Source organism: Aspergillus japonicus, assembly GCF_003184785.1.
Source record: "Aspergillus japonicus CBS 114.51 unplaced genomic scaffold BO86scaffold_11, whole genome shotgun sequence".
Lineage (NCBI taxonomy): Eukaryota > Fungi > Ascomycota > Eurotiomycetes > Eurotiales > Aspergillaceae > Aspergillus > Aspergillus japonicus.
The window spans coordinates 556,162-573,223 of NW_020291648.1; the positions used below are offsets into that span (position 1 = coordinate 556,162).

At 53.1% G+C, this 17,062-nt stretch overlaps 7 protein-coding genes across 7 annotated transcripts; 3 read left to right on the top strand and 4 right to left on the bottom strand.

The window, feature by feature from the left end:
• Positions 1-764: 764 nt before the first annotated feature.
• On the bottom strand, positions 765-1,738 carry BO86DRAFT_387456 (40S ribosomal protein eS24). Its single transcript, XM_025671596.1, has 3 exons — positions 1,601-1,738; positions 987-1,234; positions 765-927 (listed from the first exon to the last, which is right to left on the bottom strand). Exons 1-3 carry the CDS (start codon positions 1,675-1,677, stop codon positions 851-853), a joined length of 402 nt encoding a protein of 133 aa, XP_025529900.1. The 5' UTR covers positions 1,678-1,738; the 3' UTR covers positions 765-850.
• A 304-nt stretch (positions 1,739-2,042) lies between these two features.
• BO86DRAFT_397631 (protein-lysine N-methyltransferase) lies at positions 2,043-3,452 on the top strand (the record flags this gene model as incomplete). Its single annotated transcript, XM_025673505.1, has 4 exons — positions 2,043-2,291; positions 2,430-3,029; positions 3,106-3,241; positions 3,328-3,452. The coding sequence occupies 4 exons, from the start codon at positions 2,043-2,045 to the stop codon at positions 3,450-3,452; spliced, it is 1,110 nt and encodes a 369-aa protein (XP_025529901.1).
• Positions 3,453-3,566: 114 nt separating this feature from the next.
• Positions 3,567-3,913, top strand: BO86DRAFT_25925 (uncharacterized protein). The gene has a single exon (XM_025667198.1). It carries the CDS (start codon positions 3,681-3,683, stop codon positions 3,864-3,866), a length of 186 nt encoding a protein of 61 aa, XP_025529902.1. The 5' UTR covers positions 3,567-3,680; the 3' UTR covers positions 3,867-3,913.
• Positions 3,914-3,960: 47 nt separating this feature from the next.
• On the bottom strand, positions 3,961-10,586 carry BO86DRAFT_308158 (uncharacterized protein; the record flags this gene model as incomplete). Its single annotated transcript, XM_025667765.1, has 8 exons — positions 3,961-6,057; positions 6,804-6,959; positions 8,211-8,317; positions 8,379-8,891; positions 8,956-9,202; positions 9,268-9,398; positions 9,459-9,685; positions 9,745-10,586. The coding sequence occupies 8 exons, from the start codon at positions 10,584-10,586 to the stop codon at positions 3,961-3,963; spliced, it is 4,320 nt and encodes a 1,439-aa protein (XP_025529903.1).
• A 1,365-nt stretch (positions 10,587-11,951) lies between these two features.
• On the bottom strand, positions 11,952-13,251 carry BO86DRAFT_26085 (uncharacterized protein). The gene is made up of 2 exons (XM_025667201.1): positions 12,664-13,251; positions 11,952-12,600 (listed from the first exon to the last, which is right to left on the bottom strand). Exons 1-2 carry the CDS (start codon positions 13,083-13,085, stop codon positions 12,207-12,209), a joined length of 816 nt encoding a protein of 271 aa, XP_025529904.1. The 5' UTR covers positions 13,086-13,251; the 3' UTR covers positions 11,952-12,206.
• Positions 13,252-14,106: 855 nt separating this feature from the next.
• On the top strand, positions 14,107-15,020 carry BO86DRAFT_26018 (uncharacterized protein). The gene has a single exon (XM_025667200.1). The coding sequence runs from the start codon at positions 14,358-14,360 to the stop codon at positions 14,847-14,849; it is 492 nt and encodes a 163-aa protein (XP_025529905.1). The 5' UTR covers positions 14,107-14,357; the 3' UTR covers positions 14,850-15,020.
• A 600-nt stretch (positions 15,021-15,620) lies between these two features.
• Positions 15,621-16,876, bottom strand: BO86DRAFT_307957 (J domain-containing protein; the record flags this gene model as incomplete). Its single annotated transcript, XM_025667754.1, has 3 exons — positions 15,621-16,127; positions 16,150-16,713; positions 16,832-16,876. The coding sequence occupies 3 exons, from the start codon at positions 16,874-16,876 to the stop codon at positions 15,621-15,623; spliced, it is 1,116 nt and encodes a 371-aa protein (XP_025529906.1).
• Positions 16,877-17,062: the final 186 nt, after the last annotated feature.

Below are 17,062 nucleotides of genomic sequence, written 5' to 3' on the forward strand. Positions count from 1 at the left end.
GGGGGGAAGAAAGGGTTCTGGGAAAGGAGGCTCTCCAAGGGAAAACGCTTGTGCTGGGGAATCGCACAGGGTCAAGAATGATACCAGCCTGGATGGGATGGGCTAGTAAGAGACAGAGAAGTAAAAGAAAGAAACCTGACAGAGTCATGGACTGTGAGGCCTACTGGGGACTGCGGGCTGGATCCGTTCAGCTGGTCGATAAGGATACGATAAGACTTTTATGGGGTAGTTTGGGTAGTTCAGGGGATATGAAAGGCCAAGGCATGAAGAACTGATACAGGGTGAGTTGGCATGAAAGAGGCAGCAAAAAGGATATCTGGGGTGATGCACGAGCTAAGTAAAAAGAAAAAAGAAAGGTATCCATTTTATCTCCTTTTTTTAAGGGCGTTGGAATGAAACGCAATCCGACCCATGTTTTGATTTTGTTCCCCCCGGCATACAGAATAAGCCCAAACGGTCTCCAAGTCTGATTTGATTTTTTTTTGAAGTTCCCTGTCATCGAATTCATGGTTTCATATTGTAGATATGAAGAATTGGCGGTGGCCGCCCATGAGAAATAAAAAAAATTGTAAAACGCCCTCCACACACAACCAGTTCGTTCATATCCACCAGGGTTCGTTGGGCCAAAGAAGATCGTGGGGAATTCCGGCAAAAAGCGAAATCGTCCCAGATCCTCCCCGTCATCAAGCTCAGCCCGTGGCCGCGCCGTCCGCCTGGAACCGATGAGTCCATCCGACTCCGAGTCCCGAGGCGAAGACGCGAAAGCCAGCGAGCCACTCTATTCGGTTCCCCCTTCCATATTTTCACCAATAAACGTAAACGCAGAGAACTCTCAACCGAATCGAGCCGCTTAGTTCTTGTTCTTCTTGGGGCCCTTGACCTTCTCGGTACCGCGGAACTTCTTGGAGCGGTTCTTCCGTTGCTTGCCTGGAGGGGGTGTGAGTACAAAAGATGCGAGGCGAATGGAGACACAAGGAAAGACGTACGCTGCTGTCTGCTGGGCTTCTCGATCTTGGTGGCAGCACCGATGCGGACCAGACGGTAGTGGGGCTCGAACTTCTTCAGGGCCTCCTGGGAGTCGTAGACGAGAGCGAAACCAGTGCTCTTACCGCCACCGTACTGCGTACGGAAACCGAAGACGGAGACCTGGTCCTTGTTGGCCTTGTACAGGTCGGCGAGCTTGTCGCGGAGTTCGTCCTTGGAGACGTTGGCGCGGTTGGGGTGGAGGACATCCCTGTGTGCAGAATATCAGCGTCTGCCGTTCTCATGCAAAAATTCTGGTCGTGTTGCCCGGAGGTTGCTCTCGGATGAATTCCCAGTCGATAGATCTTCTCTCGTCTTTCTTTTGCCCTTCACGCATATATACACACTGAATGTGATATTGCCCCGGGGTGTGATTTTTTCAAATTCAAAAAAATCAATCTTCCCCATCAAATTGTCGTAACATTCATTCCCTTTGTGTTGCCAGTCGGTCGACCTTGGAATCGTCATGTCGTAGCTTCCTCCTCTCTCTCGCTTTCCCATCTCTTGCCTGTATCTGGGTCTGTGTCCTCCCTCCGAGCATCCTCCGGGCAGTAGCATTCGGGGGAAGGCTTCTTACACGACCATCTGCTTGCGAGCAAGCAGGGGGTTGCGGATGAACTTGCGAGTCCGCAGGGTAACGGGAGCGTCGGCCATGGTTGGAAGTTGACAGCGAAGGAATCTGCGTGCGACAGGAAGCAAAAGGGGGGGGGGGGGGCAGATTAAGGAGGGCGCGGGTTTTGTCGAAGTCGCTGTCAAGTCGGGTCGGGGCTTCGAAATGCGGCGTTCGATTCAATTTTGGTCTTGTTGTGCACAAGTTGGCTGTGGGCTCGGCTAGACGACCCTAGTCTGGATCCGGTTAGTCCTAGTGCCCTGCTCAATTATTCCCTATCGGAACTAGCGCCATGGTGCCTGATAAGAGGCCGCTGACTCAGCATTTGTTCCTTATCAACGACATACTATGTATTTTCTACGCTACAATCTACATTAGAGCATCATACAACTTCAACCTCATTCTCGCCATGTCCTCCCCCGCCTCCCCCCTCGACCGTCTCGTGTCCCAATATTACCAACAGCTCGAACTCCCCTCTCTCGCTCTCCCCGACAATGCCACGCTCCTCACTCCCACCACACAACATGCCCTCTACAACCGCATGTTCAACGATTTCGACCCCGCCCTCTGGCCGCTGCCCCCGGCCCATTATCGCATGCGCGTGCTCAAATTGATCATCGCCCGCCTTGAGCAATCACTTACCAATCCGGAGGAGGATGTATGAACCCTTTATCTGTATGATATGATCTGATCAGTTTAAAGCCATCACCGATCAAATTCATTCCTCCCTTCCCTTCCCCGCTCGTTACCCCCCATTAACTCGGATGAAACAAACTAACCTCCCCCCTCCATCCAGGAAATCATCGACGACCTCCTCGAAACATGGGGCACCTTACTCACGCACCCCAAACCCTCCGCCATCGAACAAGCCCAACAACTCACCTATATCAAATACACCGCCCCGCCGCCGCACCATCACCCAACCAGCGATTCCGCTCCCGCCGACCCGACACAACATGAACAACAACAACAACGAACCACCATCACCTCCGAATCCCGCGGCCTGATCCTCTCCGCAGGCACCACGGGATTTCGCACCTGGGAAGCCGCCCTCCACCTGGGGACCTACCTCGCGACGGACCCGACCGCCGCCCGCGCCGGGATCGCCGGGAAGCGGGTGATCGAGCTCGGCGCGGGCACGGGATTCCTGGGCATGTTCTGCGCGCAGCACCTCCAGCCGCGGTCCGTGGTCGTGACCGATCGCGAGATCGCCCTGATCGAGCAGATCCAGGATTGTGCGGGGCGGAATGGACTGGTGGGTGAGGACGAGGACGACACACCCGGTAAACGGTTCGCGGCGGGGATCTGGGAGTGGGGGACTCCGTTGGATATTCCCGGGCTGGGCGATGGTGAAGCGAAGGGTCTTAAGTTCGATGTCGCGTTGGGCGCGGATCTGGTATGTCCTCTTGAAGAATCTACTACCATCGCCGGTCACCGGGAACCCAGCTGACTCACCGAACCCTCTGGCCTAGATCTACGATGTTGACCTTGTTCCCCTCCTTGTCGCGACCATTCAGGACCTCTTCACCAACTATGGTCTACAGCAATTTATCATCTCCGCCACGTTGCGAAACGAGGATACTTTCCGCACGTTTTTGAGAGCTTGTGGTGCGTTGCCCCCCCACCCCTGCTGTCTGTAGTGCACTCACTTGATGCGCTCCTCTTTCTGGTATCAACAACTGATCCTCTTGCAGAAGCTCAAGATTTCACTGTCGAGCAGATCCCATTCACATCACCTCCCGAGGCAGAGCAGAAGGGCTTCTATCATTCTACGGCGATCCCAATCCATATTTATCGGATCACAAGACCGACAGCCTAGTCTTAGTTCTTTCTCAGTGAACCTGAAACGAGATTGACGTCGAGTCAACAGGAATCAAATATAGACTACCAGCTCGCTTACCGCTCTACCCGCTTACTTCGACCTTTGGCCTCTTTGGTGACCTAACGGCAAAACAATCATGGTCTCATATTGTTGGTGGTGAATCTATCTTCAAACGAAGCTAAAGTCTCGGCTTGAGAGGGTAGATTGCGAATAACAACTGTATATATGTCAAAAACCAGTGCTGTTCTGTATGTAATAAGTCTAACATCCTGGGTATCATGTCTATCAAATCGGATAAAGAAACGCGCTCGAGCGATGGACAGCAGGCCGAATACTGTTTCGACAAAGATTGAACGGTCCACAGAAAAAAAGTTGATCATTCAGGGAACGTGTTGCTGCTCAGGCAGCTGAGGTATGCTCAAATAGGATGAATCGAAGGAGCGAAAATGGGGTATATACGAGGCTATGTTCGTTGCTTTAGCGGGGCAAAAATTACCGAGCAAGGTCACTCAGCGAGGCTCTCCCTGAGAAGTCCCTCGTCCAAGTTGTCGGCATGTAGGGATACAGGTGCACGAGACATGGGGCGAAATCCCAGGATCGGCCCTTTTTGGTTTACTCCCGGGTGCCGGAAGGGAAGGCTCGGAGCTGGACTTGCTCGAACCTTGATCGAGCTTCTGGTGCTGTTTCCACTGGAGGAGGGCCTCACTTGGGAAGAAGTGTCCTCCTCAATTGGGGACGATTGCATGGTTTCATGCCCCGAGACGGCGGCGGTGCCCCAGCGACCGCGGACCCAACCACCAACCCGGCGGGGCAAAGACAGCTTCCGAGAAGGCGTAGTAGTGCTACAATCCGAGTATTCGTCTTCGGGGACCACTTGTTCAGTTGACAGCTGTCTGTTCCCAGTCATTGATGCGAGAAGGGCATGTGGACGCTGGTTTGGCAATAGGGCTGGCTCTCGTCCCGCCGTCACATTGCTCGTCGAAATTACCGGGGGTGTGGGGAATAAATCCATATTCGACGAAATAATGCGTCGAGGGATGCAGACAGGCATGGTGGTGGAGGGAAGGTCGTTCACATTCGTCCGCGACGGACGTCGACTCGGAGCATGAATGTCCATCCCCGCCACAGAGAATAGACTCTCGTGGGACGAGCCCCGACGCAGGGAGCGGTAGGGAGAAGAAAATACGTCTGTTATCATAGGAGACGCAGCTCGCTCCGACTCAGCATACTGCATCGACTCCATCTCTTCCGGAATCGCAGCTTCCACGACCCCTCTGTGTGGCGATTCAGCACCCAGATTACGTTGGGTGAGATAGTCATATCTCAGATCATCATCATTGGGATGGGTCAGATGATCAGTCTCATCCCGTCGCAAAGATGCATCGGAGTGACCCTTTCTGCGACGGCTTGTCAATGGGGAGGAAAAGACGGTACTATCTGGGCTAGTTGGCTGGGAGAAGTCGCAGCCGCGTTCCGCGCGATCAAAGATCGAGGGCGGTTGGTAAGCGGACTGTGGCGAGCTGGCCACGGAGTCCGTCATTGGAGTTTGCAATGACCACCGATGAGACGCCGCTGGAGGGATAGAGACTGATGTTTGGGACAATATGGTTGATGTGGAGGAGGTAGATGACTGCGAGCGGTGATTAGGCTTGCGTGTTCCCGAGGCCGAGTTAAGCACCGCCGCATTTCCCAAAGATCGTCTTTTCTTACTGCCCCGACGAAACAACGATCCCCGATCCTTTTTGGCGCCAACAGGAATAGCGGGGGGATGGTAATGATGATGAATATGGTATTCCTGCGACACGCGACGTGACTCCTGCGCTTCCAGTTCCTGGCTCAAAGTTGTTGACGGCCGAGGTTCCTGCCCGTCGGACGCAGCTAGGGGCTGATGAGACAAAATCTGATCCCGCAGGTTTTGCACCTCCTGGTTCGAGCTTTCGAGCATGTCCCGCAGCTCCATGATCCCTATCTGTAAATTGGCATTATCCTGTAAGATGTCGCGTACGAAGTGGGAAACCACGTTGGCGCCCGCGCGATTGCGTCCCAGCTCCTGCGCAGCAGCCGCACCTTTCAATCGACCAGCCGCGCCATCGAGTTCGCGCTCCACGGTTCGTCGGCGCTCCATCCGCTGGATCAATTCCGCATGACGCTCTCGTTCTTCCCGGGCCTCCTTTTCAATGCGGTCAACTTGATCATGCAGATCACGAAGAGTGCATTCCGCCTGCTTCCAGCGTTGGACGGCCGACTTGGATTCCTCCTTCGCCGACTGGAGACTCTCTTGTAGTCGACTCTGCTCCAACTCCATGTGTGCGAGTTGGGCCTCGAGGTCCGCCGCGCGAGCTGCCGACATGGTCAATTTGCGCAGCTCAGTCTCGGTGTTTTCCAGTCGCGATGCCAACGATTTGGCGTGTAGGTCGGAATCGGCGACGGCCTTGTTGAGGCCCTCTAATTGCTCCAGTAAGTCGCGATTCTCCTCAATTATGCGGGCGTTCTCGGCTTGAACCTCGCGCTTCTCCCGTTCGAGAGTTTCAATACTGAGCAGGAGACGCTGGCGGTCCTGTTCCGCCTCCGCCATGTAAGATTCATGACGGTGGAGTAAAGCCTGCAGAGCAAAGGTTAGCGATGAGGAGCCCATACTCGTGGCCGCCAATGCGGCCTTGTCTGAGGCGACAGCCATGACGAACAAAGAAGCATTGAGAGAGAATGGGAGACTTGAGACTGGAAGACGCCATGAGAGAGCGGGAGAATGTTGTGACAGGCCAGGTGGTAGGCCTGCCTCAGTTGTCCGTTCTTGGTTCGTGAATCTTCAGACCTCTTGGCACTCGATTCCCCAAAGGAGAACAGTTATTCAATCCGAGATAGTCAAATTCCAATCAAAGGACAAGCAAGATAAGCAAACAATGTAAACAACGTCCCTCCGCCAGTGAAGGGGGCCAAGGACATGAGGTGAGTAATCAGGCATGCGAGTATACAGAGAAAGTATGTGAGAGGGATGAGAAGTATATAGGCCGACCATCCGCAGCGAGCAAGTGAGTGGGCAAAGCCATTTGACAAGCCACCAGTCAGACAGCCTTTCATGTCTGGCTAAGTTCTGTACGACTTCATCGTCTCCAGGCCAAGAATCAGGCAGGGCAAGGTGCATCGATAGTGATAGTGGTGACTTGAGTGGCCGAAGGAACAGACCTCCGCTGCCAACAATGATGCCGCCTGACGTATTGGCCGAAAGGCCGAACCAACAAGAAGCCGGGGAAAACAAATCTGCAAATAAACAAACAGGCAACTCGAGGGCAGAAGGCACTAAACGGGGAAAGTAGGAGAAATCGGAGAACGCTGCCAGCAGACACGTACCTGGCCTAGTTTAGCAGCAGTTGCAAGATCCTTTTCCAGCCCCTCAAGAGCCAGATGATTATGGAGCAAGAATGCACAGTCATTCCGGCCACAGCAGCATTGAAGATCCGTGGTCGAGACGTGGGCAGAGGCTGGGTGGGCGGGAATGCTGGGAAGCTGACCAGTAGTGGACGAATCCATGGCTGGGGGGGAGGGGAGGAGGAGCGGGAGCAGTTGCAGCAGTTGCAGCAGACGCAGCAGCAGCAGTAGTAGTATCGGCAGCAGCTAAAGAATGGAGAAAGGGAGGGAGGGGTTAACCGTTGAGCTGGCACCCCTGGAACGACGTGATGAAGTGGCCCGGAGGCCCCCGAGCCTCGACGCTTGTCCAAGCTCCGGTCGTAGATTGATGAAACAAGAATAGATCGAGATGGATACAGATCGCGCGAGAGGGTCGTTCTGTCTGTGTGTTTCTGACCGTCTCTGTTTCCGTCTCACAGACTCCACTAGACCATGGTACAGTAGGTTCTCTGCTTCTGGCTTGAACCTCCCTCAAATCTCTGAGAAAGATCAAGCTACTAGGTAGAATAGTTCTCAATTGTTCGATTGAAGCCTGAATCGGTGGTTCAGACGGAGAATGATGGAATGTGGAAAGGACCGAGAGAAATGAAGGGGAATGATCTGAGTACTACTAATCATGGATGCAATCATTATTATGGGTGGATGGTCGGTGGATGGAGAAACGGAGCTGAAAGCCGTTCGAGGCGGAGACCGCTGGCGCCTGTTGATGATTGGCTCCGAGAGGGCCAGTTGGGCGGTGAAAATTGGCCGGGTCTGAAGGAGGCGGTAACCATAAGGTACCTAGTACCTAGTACAGTACCTGAGGTACGGAGTAGTCCTCCGTACTAAGTAAATAATAATCCATCGAAGACGTAGACTTGTTACGGGCGTTCATGGAAGGCAGCATAACCTGCTTGCAGCACGCAACTTACTAGCCAGCTTTCAAGAACTTACAAATCACAAACGATGGACTGCATGTGTATTTTGGTACTACGGAGGAGCCAAACACCGATTGACGGACGGCCCCACCAGAGACTAAATTGGAGTCCTGCCCTGAATGAGCTGAATGAGCGAGGTACTACTCCGTACTTACTGTACATAGTATGTACCCGGGCCTAGTACTGTGCCTTGTCGCCCAACCTACCAACCCCACGACTGCTGCTGCATGAAAGGCCTGCTGGATTTTGGCCTGTGACGCTGGGACAACCAAAAAAAGGAACAAAAAATTCCCCACGACTTCGGCGCTCTGGGAAATCACTCATCAAAGATACCAGTCTTTCGTATGTTAGAGAGAATAATCACAGCAGTTTCCGGCATGTCCTCATACACCTTTCTTCCCATCCTTCATTAAAGCAAGAAGTCATGGCGTACATTAATAAACGCCCCAGCGCCGCCCTCCTCGCTAATCTCATTCACCAGCACCTCCGTCTGTTGGTACAGGCGCTCCAGCGCCGCCGAAGATGACTTGCCGAGTGACACTGTTTGAAGTTGTTAGCCACCGCGTAACCCAATGCAGCCACCCACCCACGGTCTGCCTACCTAAAATGGCCGAGTTCAACTCTTCTGCCACGGCTATGCGGTTGGCCGGGTCTAGATAATGCCCATGCACCGACTGGCGCGCGTCCTGATAGGCCACCAAGGAGAAGATGTCTTCCAACATCTTCCGGTCCCCGCCCCGTTCATCGGGTGGATAGTCGACGAACAGCTGTTGTCCATACTGTACAGCCTCGGTCAGCAGCTCCTTTGACTTGGCTGCCGTCTCGGAGTCTTCAATCTCCATCCCCTCGACTTCCCATCCGTCCCCGTCGTGCACTTGGTCATCTAACTCCATTTCCTGGTCAAACACCGCACTGTCCAACAAGCCATTCGCCGATCGTCCCCGCTTCGACGCCGTTGCTGATAGCTCACTGCACCGCCGCATCATTTCCAGAAACTTGCGACATCTTAATTTGAAATGAATATGGGGGTAGGTCTGTAACACATTGGCGTAATATGCATTGGTGTACTTGAGCGCCTTGTCTATATCTCCGTCGAGGATCGCGGCTCGGATCTCTGGAGAAAAATCATAAGGTCAGTGCGCTGTAGCCACCGCAGGTGAGCACAAGGAGAGTCCTACTCTGTCGATTTACTGCTTCCACATCCTCCTCGACTTCATACTTCTGTAGCGAAGTGGTTCGGCCGTTCTCTAATGCCGTCGACTCCGCCGCCACCTCTTCGGCAAACGCGCGGGCCGTTTCCACGTAACCATCATGGGCAAGGAATTGCGCCACTAATTCTTGGAGTAAGGCATTCTCATCCAATGGCGGCTGAAGATTGGCGGTGCTGGTCAATGCAATTTCCGAATAGACCAGAGACTTCTCTTTCTGTGGTGGAAGTATGTCAACAAAGGCGAACGGCAAGAAAAGTGCCTCAAGGGGCCGAACAATACCTTGACCATGTCATCGATATCGAACATAAAGGGCTGCTGGCCGAAATTGGCGACGATATGCACCGGCGGTTGCTTCTTCATTCCCACCGATGGATAGACTTTGAGGTTTCGTAGCTCCCGAAACGCGTTCCCTGTGTACTACTTAGTCCTCTTTCGGTCTCCTTGTTGGGCTGCAAGGTGCCACGACCTACCTAAGAAAACGCCGTTCTTGGTGAAAAAGGCACAACCGGTCGAGAAGTTCACCCCACACCCCACCGTATCATTTGCTCCGAAAGTTGGACCGTATTGGCGACCTTGTCCTTGGCTTTCGCCAAAGAAGGATTTCCCGTCATCCCCATGATAGGCCCAGGATTCTTGTTCCCAACCCGGTAACCTCTCCACCGACGCTTTCTTGCTTGAAAATCCAATGCCGATCATCCTAATGTTGTCAGCCGGACCCCACACGAACCTCAGTCAGCAATTTCAGTCAGCACATACCCCTCTTTAGGTTTGGATAGAACGGTGATCTCAAAGTAGTAGATCCCGCATTGTGGAGGCATGGGGTTATCCGCGCGAACGGCCGCCGCCTCATGATCATGCTTATTGACTGGGCCCGTATACCGAACCTCGAAGCCGCCGTTCGTCAGCTCCAATCCCGAGTATTTATCCGCCGCGTTCCACCCGGAGGGTAAGGGGAGTAAATGGTCATCGTCGTTGGGAGTTTCTCGTTCGACAATATCATAGGTCATGCCTCGATGAGAAGGGGTGATCCGGGGCAGGCTAGCCTGACTTGACGAGGTTGACGGAGGGATCGACGTGGCGGAGGGCACGGTGGCATCTCGATGGGCGGCGAGTTTGGCCCGACGGGCGGCCTCCAGGCGGGAGACATAGCGGGAGTTGCGGAGATAAGAGGGGGTGAAGGAGGGAACGGTGTCGGTAAAGCTGCCCGGCTGGTGGGCGAAAGGATCGTGGAGAGGAAAGCTGGCGTATTTACGGGAGTGAGGAGGCAGAGTCTCACCGGGAGACGACCGCCAGGGCGAGTTCATGATATCAGCATCCACGGCGGCGGATAGCCTGGACAGGCGGCTGTCGGCGGCGGTCAGAGGCGGGGGTGGATATGCGAGGTTCAGATGAGACAACGAAGAGCTGCTGGTAGAGGAGAGAACGGCAGTACCGGATAGAACCGAGGCGTAGGATGAACGACGTGGGATAGAAGAGATACTCGGAGGACCAGTGTATGCGGTGGTGGTGGTGGTGGTTGTAGTTGTAGTAGTTGTAGTAGTCGGAAGAGGAGGAGCTCGAGGAGCTCCACCGGAAGGGGGAAACGATGCGTCAGTCATTATTCCTGTTCAGTAACTAGTTAAGTTAGTGGTGGGTGGGGGGGGGGAGGGAAGGAAACACCAAAAGCCTCCAACTGGTCAATACATGCCCATACTGTAATCTTGTATACATCAAGTCAAAAGCATTGAGTCGGGTTCCGAAGTCACTCACAGAAGTATGTCCTGTACGTTGCTCCATTCGCTGACTCCACAATGTGCTCTCTATGTTCTCGGTATGTATTCGCCCTTTGGCTTTTTTTTCCTCCTTTTCTTTTTGTTCTATACTTTCGTTTCTTGTCCGTCCGGCGGTTCACCTGATCGGACTGAAGGCTGTCCGTAACCGGCAAATTGTGGAGTATTACCACCCGTAGACTGAGTTGGAGAAGTTCGAAGTACAGATTGACAGCACGAAGTACTCGATGAATTTCATAAAGAGACTGAGTAAGAACAAATCCTCGCTTGCTCACACCTGATCAGGGCCCAAGTTCAGCTGAGCCAGGTTGCGATAGAAGTTTGTCAACATAACCCGTACAGGAAAGAAATCGGTAGAGAGGAAGAAGAGGGTGAAGGAGGATCCGAGGATAAGGGGAAAAGCGGTCATGTCGAAGCTCGCGTGACAAGAGAGAGAGAGACCGAAGGACCGAGAGAGAAGGAGGGAGGGAGGGGAAGGGAACACACTCGAAGTATGACAGGGGATGATGGCCTGACCAAGACACACACACACACACACACACACACACACACACACTGCGGGGAAACAGAAGTGCAATCCCGGGGCAGCATCTCAATGACATCTGACAGGAACCAGCCAAGTGGAAGGCAAGAAAGGAAAGAAATGCTTTGCCCTTGCATGTCGCTTGTCCTGCACTGGTTATGTGTCTACCTACTACAACCCTTCTGATGACTGGATGTTGCAAGGTGACGCAGACTGTGTATCACCAACCCGAAAGGAAGTACAGTACATATAGTGGCCATTATAGTAGTCACTTCCCAAAACATAATGCTATCGCACCCTCTACACATTGTCTCTCCTCACACTATCAGCTGGCATCTGAATACCAATCACAACCGACCCCATTTATGTCTTTACAGAGTCAAATACTTGGTAAAACAATTAATGCCGCTGGATAGCGAAGCCGATTTTCATTCATGGATTGATGTTCATGACAAACAGACACCCAGCCGGTAGATCATCCTGATCACCCTGGCTGATGAACTTGTATCCATAGACCGTGCAAATGTACATGCTTCCAACTGCTGCAATAAATAGCTCATCCATGCCCTGCACGGGGAATTGTTCCCGTACCCGATAATTCTAGTGTTACATAACAAAGGAGCAAACAAAGAACAAGAAACCGAGGAAACATTGAATCAGAAGAATCACTCAAGGCAGTGATAAATAACCATCATGTGTAGCAGTCCACCGAGGTGATCTGACCGAGATCGTTCCAACGCCAACCCAGCAACCAAGGCAGAAAACAAAAAAGAGGTAGTACCGAATAACGGTCACGTACCCATCAAAAGTGATGGGGGCTAAATCGGTATATGGGAGTCAACATGAAAGAGAAGGGAACAAAGATAAATAATATACAAGAAGAAAAAAAAAACATTAAGTAAATGTGAGAATGCGATATGAGGCGACTAGGCAGTCATAGCAATGGCAGGAGCCGGCGAGGAGGCGTCAGGGATATTCGAAGGCAGTGGGGTGACATCTCCATCACCCATGTTGCTCTTTTCGCTGGGTACGCCGCTGGCACTTTGGTTGGCCTTGCTGTCACTGTCACCCGTTTCGAGTGCCATCTCTTTGGCCTCGCCATTCTCCTCGGGCCTGGGGGGTTTGGGAGCGCGCCAGGTTGGCAGAGCCCATTGGATGCCTGTGAAGCTTTTCAGCTGCAAGGGCTTGCGCTCCCATTTCCGACACGGAGCACCGGTACGGTCCAGTGCCCGTAGACCGGCATTGATGGCGCCAAGGTTGGCCTTGGGGCCGAGCTTATGATTGGCAGCCAATTTGGCATGGTCGACTGACCCATCGTCACTGTAAGGCCAGCAGTGTTAGTGAGACATGCACATTGATAGACTAGGAGCAACAATCACATACAGTCTAGGCTTCTTCTTAGGACCGGGCTTGCCTCTCGGCCTCGGGTAGGTCTCACCCGTTTGGCCTAGGCCCCGTTTGCTCCCCGGCTTAGGGCCCGGCACGCCCTTGCGACGGGGAGTGTCGGCAGCGGAGGTGCCCGCAGCAGGCGTAGATGCTGCATCGGAGGCATTGTCCACGGAGGAGGCCGGGGGCGGTAGTTCCGCCGACGAGGAGGCCGGGGACGAGGGCTCCTTGATCTTGACCGGGGACTCGGCCGGGGTGTCGATGTGCTTCTTGTTCTTCGACTCCTTGCTCTCGGGGGGTGGTGTCGCAAACTGACTTAGTAGATCGGGTGACAGTTTGAGTACGACCATCTTCTTCGAGCTTCCAGACCGGCTGGAGCGACCGTTCGTGGTAACGGTGGTGGTGGTGGTGGTGGCCATGGCAGAGCTGGCCGCCGGTATCTTGGTGGCTGAATAGATCCGGGGAGTGGAGGTGATTCCAGAAGGGAGTGTTCGTCCCTTCAAAGAGGAGGGTTGGTGATGAGGCTACCCGAACGGTGGTGGAGAGAAAAGAAACCGAGGCGACGTTCGTCTGAGGCTGAGTGGCGACGAGGATTTTAGGAACCGAGTATTCGGACGAAGAAAGTTAGGAAGGGGAAGGGGGGAATGAGGAAATAAACGGTGATCGTGACGTGGGTGACGGAGAGTAAGGTTGGTGGTGGTGGAGAGAAGAGCGTTGGCGTGGATCGGGTCAAACACGGCAGCGAGATTGGGTCAAGGCGAGGCGAGAGTCTGGCAGGGCTGATTGAGACAGGCAGGGTGAGGCCGCGGTGACATAGTCTGGTGGTGAGGCCTAGAATAGTGGTGATGGCGGTGGTGGGTGGTGTTGATCGTGGGTATAGAGTGAGAGGAGAGGGAGGAAGGGGGGAGAGGAAAGAAAGAAAGGAAGGTCGGGGGAGGGATGAAAGGGAATGGGGATGTCGAGGCGCCGTGTGGTAGTTTCATTGCGGTGGTGGTTGGTTGGGTGGATGTTGTGTGTTGCTCGTCTAGGGAACGAGTTTTCTGGTGCGGTCAGTGAGAGAGAAGCTCGAAGGGATGAAGTCTTCGTACGCCTCGTTACCGCGGATCCCCTAATCGGATGGGACCCAGGAATGGACTGGGACGGTACGGAAACCAGAACAATACACCTACTATACGGAGTACGCATATAAGTTATAAGTTACTATGTATTGTACATAGTACATAGTATAGTTCGTTGATTGTTGATCCTTGATCGTACTACTGTACATATATACTGTACGTAGAGTCTGCAAGTATAGAAATAGCTTGAATGAGTGAAGTTAACCTGTTCAATGGGTTGAACTGAGGAAATGTGTTAATTATTGAGACAGTCAATTAGTGTCGGTCCGTCCGTCAGGCAGTCTCTTCCCCCTTCCAGGATGTTCCGGGGGCAGAGAGATGTGGTGGTATTCTCTCCTCCCGAGTCTGGTACTTTGCGTTGCTGTGCTTTTGCGTGCTTTGCGTGCTTTGCTTGCTTTGCTTGCTTTGCTTGCTTTGCTTCTTCGGCTTCTCTTTCTCTCTATTCATGTCAAGTGATTGATTGTCCTCTGGTTAAGAACCAATTCAGCCTTTCCCTAGAAACCACTCTATCCCACCTATTCATCCCCATTCCACAATTATACCTACCTCAAAAACAAATGGGATGGTGATAAAATGATTGTAGTCTTATTCTTGGTTTGGTTTTTGTCTCGTCTCGTCTCGTCTGGTCTTGTCTGGTCTGGTCTGGTCCCCGTCTCTTATCCCAAATTAAAATCCACCCCTTCTTTTAGTTCTTACTCCAACCATGTCTCTTCTGCCCTTCAACTATCGAAAGGGAAAATATGGATCGTCCGTCCCGCCTCGGCCGCGTTAGACTTTTGTGCACTCCCTCCCAGCTTGCGTCGAACGAGTCTGGTTACGAATGAGAGCCCTGCTTGTGATCGTCTAGAAGCAAGCAACAGCAATCATCATCACCAGCAGCACCAACACCAGCACCAGCAGCAACATCATGACCCAATTCTGGGATCACCTGTTGCCTATTCACACATCCGTGACATACGTGCTCGAACCATTAGTTATCTTTTCTCTTCTTTCTGTCTCTCTCATGACACACACACACACACACACACACACACACACACACACACACACACATCCTGCACGTAGTACTGAGCTGTGATCACGCCTAGTCAGTCAACCGCCGAGGCAACGCCGGAACGAACACCGAAACTACTACTAGTCATCATCGAACCCCCTCTCCCCCCGGGACCAGAAGATGCAAGTGATGCGTGAAAGGCAGCCCAGAAATACCTCATCCCAACCAAGAAAAAGGACGGGAAAGAAAAAAAAAAAAAAAGAAAAAACTCTTCTTCCACCATCATCCATTTACCGATCGGCTTGCCACTTCCGGAATGTCATCACATCCCCCTCCCCCCATCGCTACCTAGTAATCGTAACTAATCTTCGTGTCCACTCTGATCCTCTCAACACGAAAGCCAACCACCAGACTAGACAAACCATGAAAAGGATAAGACAATGGATGGGTAAATCAATGCCCGCCTGACTGAGTATACTGAGTACGAAGCTGAACCCCATTGACGCTTATCTAACCACCGTCTGTTAATCCCCCATTTCATGGTCGATGATTTCCCGTACATTTGTAGTAGTCGTGTTTGCTTCTCTCGGCCTGGTTGAAAGTTGATGGGGCCGAGTCTCAACCCAGATTCGATGGGCAAATGGCAACTGGATGCGTTCCATCCATCCCTACTAATCAATTCCATCCCCCCGATCGCGTACGACGGGATTGCCACGAAATAATGATGGCAGCCTTGGTGACCATACAATCAGACAGCCACTTTATAGTAGATACAACTCAACGTGGTCCGTGACTGACGAAGAGCATTAGTTTATAGAATTTCAATCCTCACATATACAAATTCAATCGGCCTTCCCCTGCTTCTTCCGCTGCATCACCTCCGCCACAGCCTGCTGCACCACCGGGCTGGCTCTTACGCTACTCAGCACCAAGCCTTCCTTCATTCCCTTGCGCAGCGTGGCCACGCCCTCACGATCGCCCTTGAACGGCGCAAATCCCAGCTGCAGTAACTGAGTCGCCTCGCCGTCAGTGGCCCGGGACAACTGCAGCAGCTGTCCCAATTGCTGCATGGTCTTCGGGTGCAATTGCTCCCCCGCGCTAGACGAGGCCCGTCGGCCGATCTCCGGAGGGGTGACCTGCGAGATGAAGATATGCAGCGTCACCGAGGCCCGTTGGGCCAGCGTTAGGATCTGGAACGGCAGCAGATAGAACCCGGAGTTCGTCGAGGAGATGCCGAATAGTCCTTGCACGGCATCCGGGAGGTAGGATGCGGGAAAGAACAACGCCTTGGGATGCGTGATCAGTGCCAACTCGAGGCTCACGAGAGCTGCAAAGGTAAAAAAGCGCCACTGGACGTAGGTGCGTCAGTACGAGGTGTTCAAGGGAGAGTATTTCGGGAAAACCTACATAGCGCCCCCATTCGGACCACCAGGTGAAATGTAAGATCATAATGGTCACCAGACCCCCGATGTACTGTGGGACCGATCGCTGCAACCCAGCAAACATGAATTCCTGCATCGTCTTCTTCTCTCCCCATTCGAGCATGCTCGGCCCGAACCGATCGTAGGCAAAGCGTCGGACTGGATCCAACAACGTATCTTGCGCCAGCTTCAGATAGACGAAATAGCCGTCGGAGCGCAGCCCGTCACCTGCGCCGATCTTGTCCGGATGGTGCTGGGCCGCCAGCCGGCGGAAGCGCGACTTGATGGTTCGCTCGTCAGCCAGGGGCGAGACCCCAAGAGCCTTGTAGAAATCGCCTGCGATTTGCACCCGGTGGAAGGTCTCGTAAAGCGTATAAAGAAGGTAGCTGGTCACGACCAAGATAAAGATGCGACGGCGATGTCGGGCGTAGCGAGGAGTGCCTGGCTGAGGACGAGGTTCACCCGCGCGAATGGTGAGTCCATAGTAGACACTCTGCGCGATCGATGTGGCATACTGTCAAGGGGATCTGTCAGCCATACCATTCTCGATGCCGTGCGCGTGCTGTATAGCACTCTCCGAAAGACGGGACACCTGGCGGGACGAAGTGTCGCGGGGAAACTGGAGGACTCACATTTGGGAGGACGGCCCATCCCATATAAGACAAAAGCGACGCCATGAGAGAAAACACCCAAGATGCTCTGACTGACAGGTCAAACCTCGACTATTCCTCCATCTAATGTCAGCCACAGCCAAATGACAATTGAGATTCCCAGAAAAGTGTTTATTGGGGAAGTACGGAAGTAAATCCCCTTGTCTTGTCTTCAGCGCTTATCTCTCACCGCCCGGCCCACCGCCCGACCCC